The sequence below is a fragment of the Eubalaena glacialis genome, chromosome 15 (assembly GCF_028564815.1).
Source record: "Eubalaena glacialis isolate mEubGla1 chromosome 15, mEubGla1.1.hap2.+ XY, whole genome shotgun sequence".
NCBI classification, from domain to species: Eukaryota; Metazoa; Chordata; class Mammalia; order Artiodactyla; family Balaenidae; genus Eubalaena; species Eubalaena glacialis.
In genome coordinates this window covers 55741102-55757851 of record NC_083730.1, presented here as the reverse complement: position 1 = coordinate 55757851, position 16750 = coordinate 55741102, and the positions used below count along the sequence as shown (strand labels likewise).

The window sequence follows — 16750 nt, the reverse complement described above, 5'->3', positions numbered from 1 at the left end:
CCTAAAATCGGACTAGTGGGGGGGGTGGGGACAGGAGGCAGAGACTACTAAGGGAAAGAGAAATTTGTGACTGACAGTCAGTCTAGAGTGCCAGGATCATTTTTTTTTAAGGGAGTCAGTGGGGAGCTGGAAAAAAAAAAAAAAACAACCCTCAGTCTCCTCCACTTTTCTCACAACCATAAATACGAAAAAGGTCTGGGTTAGACTCACTAAGAAATTCAATCTGAAGCCCTCCTCTAAGCAAAAACTGGATTGGCCCACATGGAATGGATTGAGAGGGAACAGAACAGTACTGCCTATGAAAGCTCTCCCAAGGCGGAAGTTCCCTCGTCTCTCCCAGGCTCCAGCAGGACTTAAGTGATTTGGGAAGAGAGCCCCAGAATTGGCACCTGGGACCTGAGAAGGCTCACATCCACAGACACCTTCCTGGAAGCTCTGTTCCCAGCCACAGCCCAGACTGTGCTTCTAGTTTTCCACCCAAAGGAATAAATAGACATGTAAAAACCCCTGGGATCACATTTTTTTTTTTTTTAACATCTTTACTGGAGTATAATTGCTTTACAATGGTGTGTTAGTTTCTGCTCTATAACAAAGTGAATCAGCTATACATATACATACATCCCCATATCCCCTCCCTCTTGTGTCTCCCTCCCACCCTCCCTATCCCACCCCTCTAGGTGGTCACAAAGCACCGAGCTGATCTCCCTGTGCTATGCGGCTGCTTCCCAGTAGCTATTTTACATTTGGTAGTGTATATATGTCCATGCCACTCTCTCACTTTGTCCCCGGGATCACATTTTAAAAGCAAGAATAAATTAGGCAGACATACTATGAGGCCTCAATAGCTGAACGCTAATTTAACTTGACATATAATAATAAACATGGTACAAACTAGAAAAAGAGCTAGTGTAGCGAGGGGAGAGAGTACCTGCCCTAGAGTCAATAAGATCTGGGTTCCAGGTCCGGACCCAGCACTCAACAGCTCGTGACCTTGTGCAAGTTACTCAACCGTGTGGAATCTCCATGCCCTCATCTAGAAATGAAGATTCCAGAAGGACCGATGTCAGTATTGTGAAAATTAAATGAGATAATATATATCAAGCATTGAGGACACTGAGCCCATGGGAAGTGCTCAAGAATTATTACTCCTACTGTCATCACTGTCATCATTTTCATACTAGTCACTAATTGCAGGATAACACTTCCTAGCAGTTATGGATTATACCATGTCCTGAAGGAGATGCCGCACACACTCACGACAGGTATGTGAAGACAAGAAGAATGTTCCCTGCCGTGGCCTGGGGATGGGGCTCTAGGCTCTCAGGGGTCTCCCAACACGATACAGCTCCCCAGATACCTCTCCATCTACTCAGACTCACCTGTACCCTCCTCCTCTTTGCTTCTGTGGCCTCCAAGCCTGGTCCATCCACTTCCCTTTCCCCTGCCACCCACAGTGGTTTCTGGACCTGGCACCTCCCCGTACTTTGTCCAGGCTACAGAAGAAGTCAGTCTCCCTACTTTACTCTTATCCTTTCTCTCCAACACGCACACACACACCCCTTGTGAAATTATTTCAGGCTGCTGAGGGGACTGTTAAAGAGGAAACAGACAAGGGATAAAAGATTCTCTCCTCTGCCTCTTGCCCCCACTCCATTTTTATACTGAGAGCTGGTTGAGAAAGACGGTGCTGGAATAAACAGACAAAAAGCAACGGTGGTGTGGATTGGATGCCAGAAGGTTAGGGCACACATGGACTTGAATGAAGGTTTATTTCCCCTGAAACATATGACCTGACTCACTAAATCTTATGACGATTAGGGAAAAGGATGGCATGAGAAGCAATCTGTGATGTCTCAGGATGGTCCCCAGGACAGGTTTCCAAATGCTTTGGGTCCACACGCCAATACAATTCCAAGAGAAAGACTGGAGGGCTGGCTCGTGTTGCCAAGATTTTAGTTGCCCAACTAAGGACATGGGTTTTAAAAATCACCTATCAACGGGGACTTCCCTGGCGGTCCAGTGGTTAAGACTCCACACTTCCAATGCAGGGGGGCATGGCTTCGATCCCTGGTCAGGGAACTGGGATCCCACATGCCACACAGCACAGCCAAAAAAAAAAAAAAAAAAAAAAAATCACCTATCAACAAATCTCAGCACGAAAACAACAAAAATAAAACCAAGAAAAGACAGTTGGCCATCACACATACACACAGAGTTGTCCTCATTTTTCTCTCTCCACCACAGACCTGTGAGAACTTCATTCTTGCCCAGCACCAGTCCCCTGACTGGACATTGGGATCCACTGGCCCACAGTCCCATGATAACATTCAGTGAATTATGCTGGAGTGTCCACCATGACCCAGCCTCTGTGCTGGTTTGGAGGATCTTTTCTGGAGTTTGGGGCAGAATACGAGTGAGAGGTACTGTTCTTCTACTCATGTAAAAACAGTCTGATTTCCAGGACCCTGTCACAATCAAGAAGACAGACACTCTGACCCTAAATGTGGATACGGTGAAGAACGGGGCTTCAAAGGAGCTTTCAATGCTCTCCTCTCAGTAATTAATAGAACAAGTACGGAAGAGATAGAAAAACCAAGAGGGATATAGCAGACACTATCAACTAACTTGACTTCATTGATATTTATGGGACTTTTCACCCAACAACTACAAATACACATTCTTTTCAAGCGCATATGGTATGTTCACCAAGATCAACTATGGGCTGGGTCATCAAACAAGTCTCCATAAATTTAAAAGCGCTGGAATTATGTAGTGTATGTTCTCTCACCAAAACAAAATTGAATTAGAAATCAATAACAAAAAGATATCTGTAAAATCGCCAAATATTTGGAAATTAAAGACACAGTTCTAAATAACCCATGGGGCAAAGGAGAAATCACAAAGGAAATTTGCAAATGTTTCAAAGACAATGAAAACATAACATATCAAAATCTGTGAGATGCAGCTAAAACAGTATATAGAGGGGCATTTATAGATTTAAAATGCTTATATTAGAAAAATATTTTAAAGTTGAAAATTAATGACCTAAGCTTCTACTTTATGAGGGTAGAAGAAGAAATGCAAATTAATCCCAAGGCAAGCAAAAGGAAGGAAATAATGATGACTGGAAAGCAATGAAATAGAAAACAGACAAACCAGGGAGAAGACCAGTGAAATCAGGAGCATGTCAAAGCTGGTCTTTCTACTCTTGATGGAATAAATGCCGGTGTGTCATTTGGCAAAGGTCATCACTGTCAATGGAGACTGCCTGGTAGGCACAGGGCAGTCAAACACACATGGGATGGAGACTCTGCCCACTTGCTCAGAGCAGAACTGTAAGGGAGCCTTTGAAGGCCTCTCCTGCCCACCCTGCTTGCAGTTGCCCACCTTAGATCACCAGAGATGTGCTGTGCTTCCTGAGAGTCTCCCAAAACACACTTGAAGCTCCTCTCTTCCTCTTGTCCATTTCTTGGTCCCCTGCACAGGACATCATTTAACGGGAGCATGCTGTCAAGTTACGAGTAACAGCTTTCATCTCTGCACTGCAAAGACAAAACATGGGTTGCCCTTCTGTCCACACAGATGGGTACATGTAATATTACATACTACATTTTTAGAATATAGAACCGTAGAATGGTAATGCCCTTTTATCTACTCAAAAGGGCAAGGAAATGCAAGGGGAAAATATTAAACAGATCTTCTATCAGAATTCCTATTTATGCAATTTCCCAACTAACTGGGAGATAAAGAATATTAAATGTCCTGTCATTATGCATCGAGAATCACAATCTCAAATTTGATAAACAAAATTGGAATGGAACCCCCTCGTATAACTACAGAAATGAACAAAGTGTACACCACCAACATCAAACTGCCCAGGCATTGTTGACATTTCCGGGAGGGTCCTGCAAGGTGGAGAGAAACACACACAAAAAAGCTCGCCTGAAAGTTTCCTTCCAACTTCATCTCTTTCTGGCATCACTGTGACAGTCTGAGAGTTTTACCTCATTTGTTTCTTGCCTGTGATGTAAGTTCTGAGAGGGCTGGGACTCTATTCTCCACAGTGCCGTGTTGCCATCAGCTAGCATTATTTATCCCTGGCACATAGGTGGTGCTCTGTGAATATCTGTCGAATGAATGAGTTAACGAATGACTATTTCTGACTTCCACCTGAGTATCGTCCCACATTTACTCTCATCAGTTGATGGTTTCATCTAAATTATCTCTTCATCACTAGATTTATTTAAGTGAGGTCACTTCATTTTTTAAAACATCCCAAAATATACAGTTGGTTTGGGGGAGTCCACGCTACCTTGTTACACCCTTTAACTGTAAATTTCAACTCTCCTTTCCCATCGCCCTGATTTTTGCTGGTCTTGTCGTCAAAAGAAGTAGGGCAACATGGGCTCTGTCCCCAGGTGACCCTGGTAAGAGCCTGGCCTCAGAAAAGGAAAATCTTAGTAGTGAGAAGTGTTTCTTTGCTGTAGAACTTTCTCCTGCTATCAGGGTCTGTACAGTGGAAGATTTCTCTCTAGCGGCCAAAGCCGCAGCCACTCTGATACGAACATGAAGCATGGACCAGAGTGAGTTATTATTAGATGATGCTGGTTGGGTAATGAGTCATCGTTTATGGGAAGCACTTCCTGCTGCAGATGTTTTTTCGGACCCTCCGCACGAGGCAAGCTTGTCCTCTTAGGAGGTAACCACAAGCTTCTGTGCAAAGACCTGGTTCTCAGAGAAAACGTAGTCTTTCAAGTTTTGAGTCTTGGAAGCACATCTAATTTATTGCTTGGAAATAGAGTCAGGAACAGCAAACGTTGGCAAAGGGGTGCTTTGAGCAGCAGCATGCAAGTTAAGCCCCAAATGAGCTCATCCTAAAGAAAATTTGTTTTAAAGAATCTCTCTCCCAAAAAAGGCAGTGAGATGTATAAGTCATTTTCAGTAAGAATAAATTACTATTTCTTTCTATAGCAATTAACTATCTACAACTTAGCCAGAAAACCATAACCAAGTGTTTATAATTGTAGGTTCTTGTAAGTGTATATCAAGTGTCTTCCGCTCTCTCTGCCTGACTCTGACTTGTTAGAGACAAGATATCAGAACGTACGAGGATCCCTCTGGGTTCTCACAAGAATGTGTGTGTGTGCGTGCGTGTGTGTGTGTGGTCCTCAGAATGCATATACGTTCACACACAGATATACACCCGCATGCCCAGCAGTCAGCATTCCAGTACACGTCTGAAAGCTGTCATTCATCTAACTGTGTTGGAGACAGATTTACTCTCCCAGCAATGTGATGAAGCAGCTCGGTGAGCTGATTGCACTGTGGCAATGATAACAAGCCTGCAGGGAGATGCTGCATAACACACTGCTCTGCAAAACAGCTGCTGCTTCTGAATCAGAGTGTGCACAGCTTTTTAAACAGTGCATTTTCATTCCCGGACAAATGACAGGCCTTGGTTTTGTTTTTTACATTTCTCTGCTGCTCTTGGGTAGAGAAAACTTCTCTGTGACTTTGCAAATAATACTTGATTTCTGTTTTCTTAAAAGAAATTGGAAACCTGGACAGCCAGATAACTGGGGTCATGGCCATGGGCCTGGAGAAGACTGTGCCGGGCTGATTTATGCTGGGCAGTGGAACGACTTCCAATGTGAGGACATCAATAACTTCATTTGCGAAAAAGACAGGGAGACAGGTAAGCAGCGGAGGGGATTTAAGAGAGAGCCGCTGAGCTTATATCTTATTAAAGGGCAAGAGGAAAAAAAAAAAAAAAAAAAAAAAAGGGCAAGAGGTGATGAGTATAAGGGATCTGAATGTAGGCTCGGTAATCGGATTCCAGTCCTGGTTCCGCCATTTACTAGCTGGGCAAGCTATTAACCTCAGGGAAATAACAGTATCTTCTTAATGGGGTTGTTGTGAGGACTTAAATAAGTTAATAAATGTGCCTAATGTAGAGGAAGTACTCAATAAATATTAGACTAAAAGGCCTAGGTCATTACCTTATAATATTGTCAGTCAATTGTTATTTAACATATGGCACCAGTGTTAAGTCTTTTTCATAGAGTTCCATGCACGGATAATTCAGGTGGACAAGCATTCAATTCCATGTGTATTTATTGAGCATTTACTATGGGCCAGATGCTGTGCTAGATAATGTAGGGATATAGTTTCCCCGCCTCCTTATAAGCTCATAAGCCTAAGAGGCATTTGGAGATTCTTTTTTTCATTTCAAAACGTACTTATGTAAAGCTTCATTAAATACATGACCCTCTTCAGGACATAGCATCTTAGTTTTCTTCATCAGAACTAGATTTGAAAGTTTGTGGTGGGGGAAGGAGGAAATGGGGGTGAATGGTAATAGGTATGGGTTTCTTTTAGGGGTGATGAACATGTTCTAAAATATTAGATAGTTCTAAACTAAACAACCTTGTGAATATTATGTAATTCTATCTCATAAAGTCTTTATTTTGAAAGTTGGTGGGAGACCTTGAAGGGCAGGCACTATCTTTGTGCCCTCCCTCTGCTGTGCTCCACAGCACCAGTATCACCCCAAGGGGAGCTTTTACACACGTCTGATGCCCAGTTTTTTGCAGCTGCCACCCAGGGAACACCCCCTGATCTCCTGGTTCTAGTGGCCAGTGAGCTTGCATTCCTGGGTCCCATGAGACTATAACAAACAAATCATTCTTGGCCAGCTGCTATCCCCAGGGCAATGTGCAGACAGCAAACTGAATCATACCCCCAGTATTTCTGTGAAAGAGGCCTATTTGCTTGTCCTGGAGCTTCAGCAAGAGGGGTAGGCTTCTGGTTTGGCTCATCTAGGGACCTACTGAGGTGCCCTCCAGGGACAAAGCCTGGTGAATGCCATCTTTGTGACCTCCCTCTGCCTCATGACAGGGTGCAGGTAGCTCCCAGGATGGAGCTTGTACACTTGTCTGGCACGCTGATTTTTGCAACAACTGTGCAGGAGACACCTCTAGGTCACCCAGTTCTGGTGGCCAGTGGGACATACCTTGCAGTCCCACAAGACTATAAATATTTGCATACTTTAAAAGCTGCTGCCTGAAGGTCTAGTTTCTAATCAGCAAGACTCTAGTTGCTGACTGAGATCCTCCCCTTTGGGGCACTGACAGGTCCTGGCACACTCAAATGCTAGGAGCCACTAAAAATAAAAAAGGCTTCTTGAACAATCACAGTGGTTTGAAGGACAAGCAAGAGCTAGGGCAGGGTTGAAAGATAAGGTTCATTCCTACAAGATGCCACTCCCTCAAGACTGGGAAAGAGGGTTGTTTTATCTAGTTTGACAACACAGAGAGTCAAGCAAAATGAAGAAAGATACATATGTTCTGAATGAAAGAACAAGATAAAACCTTATAAAAAGTCCTTAATGGAGATAAGTGATATACCTATTAAAAAGTTCAAAATAATAGTTAAAAGATGCTCACACTGAACTCGGGAGAAGAATAGATGAACACAGTTAGAACTTCAATAAAGAGATAGAAAATATAAGAAAGTACCAAATAGAAGTTACAGAGCTGAAGAATACAATAACTGAACTGGAAAATATATACTAGTAGGGTTCAGTAGCAGACTAGATGAAGCAGAAGAAAGGATCAGTGAGCTCAAAAGCAGGTCAGTGGAACACACCCAGTGGAGAAGCAAAAAGAAAAAAGAACAAAAAAACGTGAAGATAGTTTAAGGTACTTATGAGACAACATGTGGTGGTCCAACATTCACATTATAGGGGCCCAGAAGGAGAAGAGAGGGGTAACGGGGCAGAAACTTCTTGAAGAAATAATGGCTGAAAACTTCCCTAAACTTGGGAAGGAAACAGACATCCAAATCCAGGAAACCCAGAGTTCCAAATAGGAGGAACCCAAAGAGACCCACACCAAGACACATTATAATTAAAATGTCAGAAGTTAAAGACAAGGAGAGAATCTTAAAAGCAGCAAGAGAAAAATAACTTGTTACATACAAGGGAACCCCTATGGACTGTCAGCTGATTTTTCAGCAGAAACTTGGCAAGCCAAAAGGGAGTGGAATGGTTTTATTAAAAGTGTTTAAAGAAAAAAACTTCCAATTAAGAATACTCTACCCAGCAAAGTTATCCTTCAGAATTGAAAAAGAGAGAGAGTTTTCTAGACAAGCAAAACCTAAAGGAGTTCACCACCACTAGACCAGCCTTACAAGAAATGTTAAAGAGGCTTCTTTACACTGAAAAGAAAGGGTGCTAATTAAAAACAGGAAAACATATGAAAGTATAAATCTCACTGGTAAAGATCAAAATATATTTACCTTTATATATATATAGTAAAATTCAGAATACTCTAGTGTTGTAAAGGTAGTGGATTAACACTTATAAAGCTAGTATGAAGGTTAAGAGACAAAAGTAATAAAAATAACTATAACTACAATGATTTGTTAAGGGATACACAAGATTAAAAGATATAAATTGTGACATCAAAAACAAAATGGTGTGGGGGCAGGGAGTAAAAACACAGAGTTTTAGAATGCATTCAAACTTAAGTTATTAAAATAGACTATTATAAATTGTTATATGTAAGCCTCATGATAACCACAATGCAAAAACCTATAGTAGATACATAAAAGATAAATAGAAAGGAATCTAAGCATACCACTACAGAAAATCATCAAGTCACAAAGGAAGAGAGCAAGAGAAGAAGAAACAGAGGAACTACAAAACAGCCAGAAAACAATTAACAAAATGGCAAGTAATACATATCTTTTAATAATTATTTTAAACATAAATAGACTACATTCTCCAGTCAAAAGACATAGAATGGCTGAATGGATAAAAATACAAGACCCATCTATATGCTGCCTACAAGAGACTCACTTCAGATGAAGGATACACACAGACTGAAAGTGAAGATGTAAAAAGATATTCCATGCAAATGGAAACCCAAAGAAAGATGGGGTAGCTATATTTATATCAGACATAATAGACTTTAAAACAAAGACTGGAATAAGAGACAAAGGAGGTCATTACATAGTGATAAAGGAATCAATCCAACAAGAGTATATAACATTTGTAAATATTTATGCATCCAACATAGGAGCACCTAAGTAAAAAAAGCAAATATCGACAGACCTAAAGGGAGAAATAGACAGCAGTACAGTAATAGTACCCCACTTTCATCAATGAGTAGATCATCCAGACCAAAAAATCAATAAGGAAACATTGGCCTTAAATGGCACATTAGATCAGGTGGACCTAACTGATAGAAAAAATCCCATCCAAAAGCAACAGAATACACATTCTTCTCAAGTGCACATGGAACATTCTCCAGAATATATCATGTTAGGCCACAAAAAAAGTCTCAATAAATTTAAGAAGATTGATTTCTAGTCTCATACCATTGTGGCTGGAAAAGATGCTTGACATGGCTTCAATCACAAGAAGAAAACTGGAAAAATCACAATTATGAGGAGATTAAACAACATGCTACTGAACAACCAGTGGGTCAAGGAAGAAATCAAAAAGGAAGTAAAAAATATGGTAAGACAAATGGAAATGCAACATACCAAGACTTATGGGATGTAGCAAAGCAGTTCTAGGAGGGAGGTTCATAGCAATACATGCTATATCAAGAAAAAAAGATCTCAGATAAACCACCTAACCTTACCCCTCCAGGAACTAGAAAAAGAAGAACAAATGAAGCCCAAAGTTAGCTGAAGGAAGGAAATAAAGATCAGAGTGGAAATAAATGAAATAGAGCCTAAAAAGATAATAGAAAAGATTAATGATAGAGCTGGTATTTGAAAGATAAACAAAATCGACAAACTTTTAGCTAGATTTACCAAGAAAAAAATATGGGCTCAAATATATACAATCAGAAATGAGAGAGGAGACACTGTAACTGGTATCACAGAAATACAAAGATCACTATGAACAATTATACACCAACAAATTGGACAACCTATGAGAAATAAATTCCTAGAAACATACTATCTACGAAGAACTGAATCATGAAGAAATAAAAAAGTCTGAACAGACCAATTACTAGTAAAGAGACTGAATAAGTAATCAAAAACCTCCCAATAAACAAAAGTCCAGGGCCAGATGGCTTCATTAGTGAATTCTACCAACCGTTTAAAGAAAAATTAATACCAATCCTTCTCAAACTCTTCCGAAAAATAAAAGAGGAGGAAACACTTCCAAACTCATTTTATGAGGCCAGCATTACCCTGATACCAAAGCCAGACAAGGACACTACAAGAAAAGAAAATTACAGGCCAATATCCTTGATGAACTATAGATGTAAAAATCCTCAACAAAATATTAGCAAACCGAATTCAACAATACAGTAAAAGAATTATACGCCATGATCAAGTGAGATTTATTCCAGGGATATAAGGATGGTTTAACATCCACAAATCAATCAATGAGATACACTACATTAACAGAATGAAAGAAAAAAATCATATATCATCTCAATAGATGCAGAAAAAGCATTTGACAAAATTCAGTGTTCATTTATGATAAAAAAAAAAAAAACTCTCAAATGGATTCCCTGTAGAGGGAAACTCTCTATAGAGGGACTATGACAAGCCCACAACTAACATCATACTCAATGGTGAAAAGCTGAATACTTTTGCTCTAAGATCAGGAACAAGACAAGGATGCTCACTCTCACCACTTTTATTCAGCATAGTATTGGAAATCCTAGCCAGAGCAATTAGGCAAAAAAAAGAAATAAAAGGCATCCAAATCAGAAAGGAAGAAGTAAAACTGTCGCTATTTGCAGGTAACATGATATTTTATATATAGAAAACCCTAATGGCTCCACCAAAAAAAAATGTTAGAATAAATGAATTCTGTAAAGTCGCAGGACACAAAAATCAATATACAAAAATATGTTGTGTTTCCATACACATAACAAACTATCAGAAAGAGAAATTAGGGAAACAATACCATTTGCAATTGCATCAACAAGGATAAAATACCTAGGAATAAATTTACCCAAGGAGGTGAAAGACCTATACACTGAAAACTATAAGACATTGATGAAAGAAACTGAAGAAGACCCAAATAAATAGAAAGATATTCTGTGCTCATGGATTGGAAGAATATTGTTAAAATGTCCATACTATCCAAAGCAATCTACAGATCCAATGCAATCCCTAGAAAAATTCCTATGGCATTTTTCACAGAAATAGAACAAACAATCCTAAAATTTGTATGGAACCACAAAAGACCCCAAATAGCCAAAGTAATCTTGAGAAAGAAAAGCAAAGCTAGACACAGTCCCTGATTTCAAACTATATTACAAAGCTACAGGGATCAATACAGTGTGGTAGTGGCATAAAAACAGATACACAGATCAGTGAAACAGAATATATAACCCAGAAATAAATCCATGCATATGGATTATTGGTCAACTAACTTATGATAAAGGAGCCAATAATATGCAGTGGGGAGAGGACAATCTCTTCAATAAATGCTGTTGAGAAAACTGGACAGCCACATGCAAAAGAATGAAACTGGACCACTCTCTTATACCATACACAAAAATAAGCTCAAAATGGATGAAAGACTCAAATGTAAGACCTGAAACCATAAAATTCCTGGAAGAAAACATAGGTGATAATCTCCTTGACATTGATCTTGGCAATGATTTTTTGGATCTGACAACAAAAGCAAAAATAAGCAAGTGTGACTACTGACAACAAAAGCAAAAATAAGCAAGTGTGACTACATCAAACTCTAAAGCTTCTGCAAAGCAAAGAAAACCATCAACAAGTGAAAAGTCGGCTTGCTGAATGGGAAAAAATATCTGCAAATCATAGAACTGATAAGGTGCTAATATCCCAAATATATGAAAAACTCATACAACTCAATAGCAAAACACCAAACAATCCCATTGAAAAATGGGCATAAGATCTGAACAGACATTTTTCCAAAGAAGACAGACAGACGGCCAACAGGTACATGAAAAGCTGCTCAACATCCCTAATCATCAAGGAAATGCAAATGAAAACCACAATGAGATATTACCTCACACCTGTCAAAATGGTCATTATAGAAAAGACAAGAAATAACAAGTGTTGGCGAGGATGTGGAGAAAAGGGAACCCTTATGCACTGTTGGTGGGAATGTAAATTGGTGCAGCCACTATGGAAAAACAGTATGGAGGTTCCTCAAGAAATTAAAAATATAATAGAACTACCATATGATCCAGCAATTCCACTTCTAGGTATTCATCTGAAGAAACAAAAACATTAACTTGAAAAGATATATGTACCCTTACGTTCATTGGAGCATTATTTACAATAGCATTATTTACAATATGGAAGCAATCTAAGGGTCCATCAATAGATGAATGGGTAAAGAAAATGCAGTATATAAATACAATGGAATATTATTATTCAGCCATAAAAAAGAATGAAATATTGCCATTTGTGACAACATGGATTAACCTTGAGGGCATTATGCTAAGTGAAATAAGTCAGACAGAGACAGACACCATATGATCGCACTTATATGGAACCTTAAAAAAAAAAAACGGAACTCATAGATACAGAAAACAGGTGGTTGCCAGAGGTGGGGAGTGGTGGGGTGTACAAAATGGGTGAAGGGGCTCAAAAGGTATAAACATCTAGTTATAAAATAAATAAGGCATGGTAATGTAATGTCATGTACAGCATGGTGACTATAGTTAATAATCCTGTTATATATTTGAAAGTTGCTAAAAGAGTAAATCTTAAAAATCCTCATCACAACAACAAAAAAATTATAACTACATGTGGTAGTGGACGTTAACTAGACTTACTGTGGTGATCATTTTGCAATATATACAAATTTGGAATCATGTACACTTGAAACTAATATGTTATATGTCAATTTTATCTCAATTTTTAAAAACAAAGTTGATGACAAAAATATATTTTGCTCAAATTATTTTTGACAGTAACTGGGGCACAAATTATGCATTTATCCATTCAACAGTCATGTATTGAAAACCTCTAGTGTGTCAAGCACTGGTCCAAGTGCTAGAGGTCTCCAGACACGTAAGGAACTCCCATCCTGGTCAGTTTCAGGAAAAGAACACAAATATCTCAACAAAAGATTACAGTAGAGGGTGACAAGTGACCCAGATTTGTCATTTGTTAGCCTTCTTTGGCCATTTGGGATTTGAGTTGGGACTAGGATTCCCCAGAATAGGCTCTTTCAAAGTGAATTTTACCTTTTATTTAACCTGAGTAAGAATTTCTAGGCATTTATTTGAAAAAATAATTATTGAACGATGTATTTGGAATGTTTCCTATAAAAACACATGTTCCATTTTTGAATTATACATTAACATTGTTCTTTAAGAAAAACTAACACCCATCCTTTTTCCTTTCTTTTAGTACTATCACCTGCATTATAATGGACTGTGATAATAATAATAAGAGCAAATTTTCGGACAGTTCTCAAAGGCAAAAGATACTTCTTCCTCATTGCATCACCTTCTCACCAGATTGAAAAAAAGCACTGAAAACCAATTACTGAAAAAATTGACAGCCAACGTTCTTTACCATCTGCCATTACTTAAGGACTTTGGAACAAAAGTGTTCCCCCAGTATGATACATTGATTTTCAGTATGCAAATGGACTGAATCACATAGATTTTTCTCAGCCAGTAACCGTACAGTTATGCAAATCATGTCTTCCAGAGTATGGAATGCTCCAATCAGAAAAAAGATTATCATTGGTTGTTGAGCTTTAGGAAGAACTGAAAATGTATACTGTGTAAACAGTACCTTACATTTCTAAAATCCCACATGTAGGAAAAATATGCAGACATACAGATATATAGGTCAACTCTTAGTAACAATATGAAATATACTTAAAGAGCTTTTAAAACTTTGTATTTTTGTACAAAATATTTGCCTTTTTACAATTTATTTTCTTTTTTTTTTTTTGTTATTTTACCAATATAGTACATGAAGCCAAAGAAAACAATAATGGTACTAATAAAAACTCATAGGGTTTCTTGTCAGATTTAATTCTACACAGTGGCAAAGAATTTTTTTCAGTTGTGGTTTAAAAAAATAATTAAATATGTGTGTATATGTATATTTTTTAATGTATCATTTCCTCAGAGGAGTCAATCACTTGAAATGCCTAGAAGTGTCCTTGCAGATTTTGCCAGTGTAGGTCAAGCCTGAGCATATATGTGGCTCAGTCAAGTGGGCCATGCATCAAGCCCATCACCAGCCAAGACTCTTGCTGTGTGTCTGCCAGGCTCAGAGGAAGTGGTCAACTCAGGATGTGCTTTTACTTCATTTTGGCGGAGTCAGGGATGGTGGAGAGGCATCTGTTGGGAAGGGCAGAGCACCTGAATCTGGCTATCTAGAAGGTCCTGTTTTATGGCTGAGGTATGAATATACTTGGTATCAGACCCATACCAGAGCTGATATTAAATGTCAGGAAAGTATGGCATCACATCGGCCAAAGGCAGAGAGGCTAGAAAGATGGGGACAGCTATACACTACCTGGAAAGTTTATGTTTTCTTAAGTCAGATTCCAAAAAAACCATAATTCCAAGGCACATGCATGATGAAATGCAAGAATAAAATTTTGGCCACTATGTTGAACTCTTGCAAAGAACCTTTTGTCTGAGCCCATCTTCCTTCTACTCCTTGACTTGCCATTGAAAAGTCTAACATGAAATGTGCTGAAAACAGGCTTAGATGTAACTGATGCTCAAAGGTAAGATTTCCATCCAACAGATTCCCTCTCCTCTCCTCCCAAGGAGCTCCGCAGCAGTGCTGCTACCTATCCCACATACAATGGTAAAAGAATAAAGACAGAGTTTGATTTTCACACCTACAGCTGTGTGGACTGTGTTGTCTTGCCCTGGTCACCGATCATGCCATCTCTGCAGCCCAGGAATGGTCACCTCTTCAGCACCTTTATGCCCTGCTGTCCTGTCCATGTGGTCTGGTCGGGCTGGTAGGACCCGCTGTCGTCTGGGCCCTGTGACACAAGACAGGCACTGGACTCTGGTACCTCTTCAGGCTCAAGACCTTCTATAGACTAAACTCTATCCTCTTTTTCATCCTCTTCTGGTTTCTTAGGTGTCAATTAAGATTCATGTTCAGAAGCAACTTGAACGTCTGATGCCATGCTCAGAAGAGAATGGTGCTGGCTTCCACAGCTGAGGGTGTTCCTAATAACAACTTACCCAGTGCTTATCATTTGTCAGGCTTCAATCAGATGATCTCATGTTATCCTCCCAACAGCCCTAAAAAGTAGGCCTTACTACTCTCCCCATTTTATAGAGGGGGGCACTCAGGGAGGTGATGTCATTTCCTGGGTCACATCATCACCAAGGAATGAGGCAGGATTCAGACTCGAGCTTTGAAAATGTTCTAATTTTCTTTAGGAAGCAGGGTTTGTCTTAGTAACACAGTAAAATCAGATGAAAATCACACATTACCAGATGCCTCATGTACTCCTCTGTATATTTAGCTATTTATACACCATGTTTCTATTCACCTACTCACCACTGATGCCCTTCTGGGAGGAGAGTTTTGGTAAAATGTCATGAGGTCTTCAAGCACTTGAGTTGCTATGAGAAGATGGAAACTTTTTCTTTTTAAATGACTCTTGAAAGAATGAGTGCACAACCAGAAAGAAAAAACCCTTTATTTTCCTCTTCCGTGAGCAGCGTTCACCAGGTCTTCCCATATCCTTCCGATTTTAGCAGAGTTTAAAGCAGACAACAAATAGTAAGACCTGCTCCCATTTTAAAAACCAGATGTTTAAGGAAATAGAAAGCTACATAAATCATATATCCCTGGGACTTCCCTGGTGGTGCAGTGGTTAAGAATCCACCTGCCAATGCAGGGGACACGGGTTCGAGCCCTGGTCTGGGAAGATCCCACATGCTGCAGAGCAACTAAGCCCGTGCGCCACAACTACTGAGCCTGCGTTCTAGAGCCCGTGAGCCACAACTACTGAAGCCCTCGCGCCTAGAGCCTGTGCCCCGAAACAAGAGAAGCCACCGCTATGAGAAGCCTGTGCACCACAACGAAGAGTAGCCCCCGCTCGCTGCAACTAGAGAAAGCCCGCACGCAGCAACGAAGACCCAACGCAGCCAATCAATCAAACAATCAATCATATATCCCTATACAAATCAGGTAACAATATTAAGCATGTGTATTTTGCCTCAGATGACAAAACTGATCTCTTGAAAAACTAAGTATGTCAACTCATGCATGGCTCAAAGAAGTCCAATAATAATAATAATAGTTTAAATATATTTAGCACTTTCACATACATTACCTTTTCTAATCTTGGTGCAAAACCTCTCTCTCTACTTTAGGAATGAGGACACTGAGGCTAATTTGAACACTTGCAAATCTGATCAGGTTCCTCGTTCTTACGTCCCTAAATCTAAGTCCATTCTAACCCTTACCCTCAGTTTAAAATCTGAGTTGCCTGCAGGACAAACATGCAGGGGAGATAAGGCCCTCGTGACCAGGTCCTCAGCTGCACCTCCAGCCTCCCCTCCAGCTGCAACCCTGCCCTCCCTTGCCATGTGCCGTAACAGCCTTGCAAGCCACCTGCAATTTCCTCCATGCTCTTTCTTACCCCCATACTTTACCTGAACTTCCCTTCCCTACCTTTGTTACCTGGAAAGTACCTCCTTTAAGATTCAGCTCAAGCATCACGTCTAGCCTGAATCCTTTCACAACAAATGCACCCTGAAGGAAGAGCTGATTCTTCCTTCCA

The 16750-nt window shown here is 39.8% G+C and overlaps 1 protein-coding gene and 1 long non-coding RNA gene across 4 annotated transcripts in view; one reads left to right on the top strand and one right to left on the bottom strand.

Moving 5' to 3' along the window:
- Positions 1 to 14842, top strand: part of COLEC12 (collectin subfamily member 12) — a 193399-nt gene extending 178557 nt beyond the window's left edge. The window contains exons 9-10 of the mRNA XM_061168875.1: positions 5550 to 5695; positions 13378 to 14842. Coding sequence (XP_061024858.1) covers positions 5550 to 5695; positions 13378 to 13397 — 166 coding nt within the window. The 3' untranslated portion in view covers positions 13398 to 14842. The remainder of the gene's footprint in view (positions 1 to 5549; positions 5696 to 13377) is intronic.
- Positions 1 to 16750, bottom strand: part of LOC133074923 (uncharacterized) — a 51413-nt gene that overhangs the window by 4147 nt on the left and 30516 nt on the right. For 2 of the 3 annotated variants that reach the window (XR_009697289.1, XR_009697290.1), the window contains exon 2: positions 3388 to 3542. The exons of the other annotated variant lie outside the window; for it this stretch is intronic. This is a non-coding gene — a long non-coding RNA (uncharacterized LOC133074923). The remainder of the gene's footprint in view (positions 1 to 3387; positions 3543 to 16750) is intronic. 3 annotated transcript variants of the gene reach the window in all.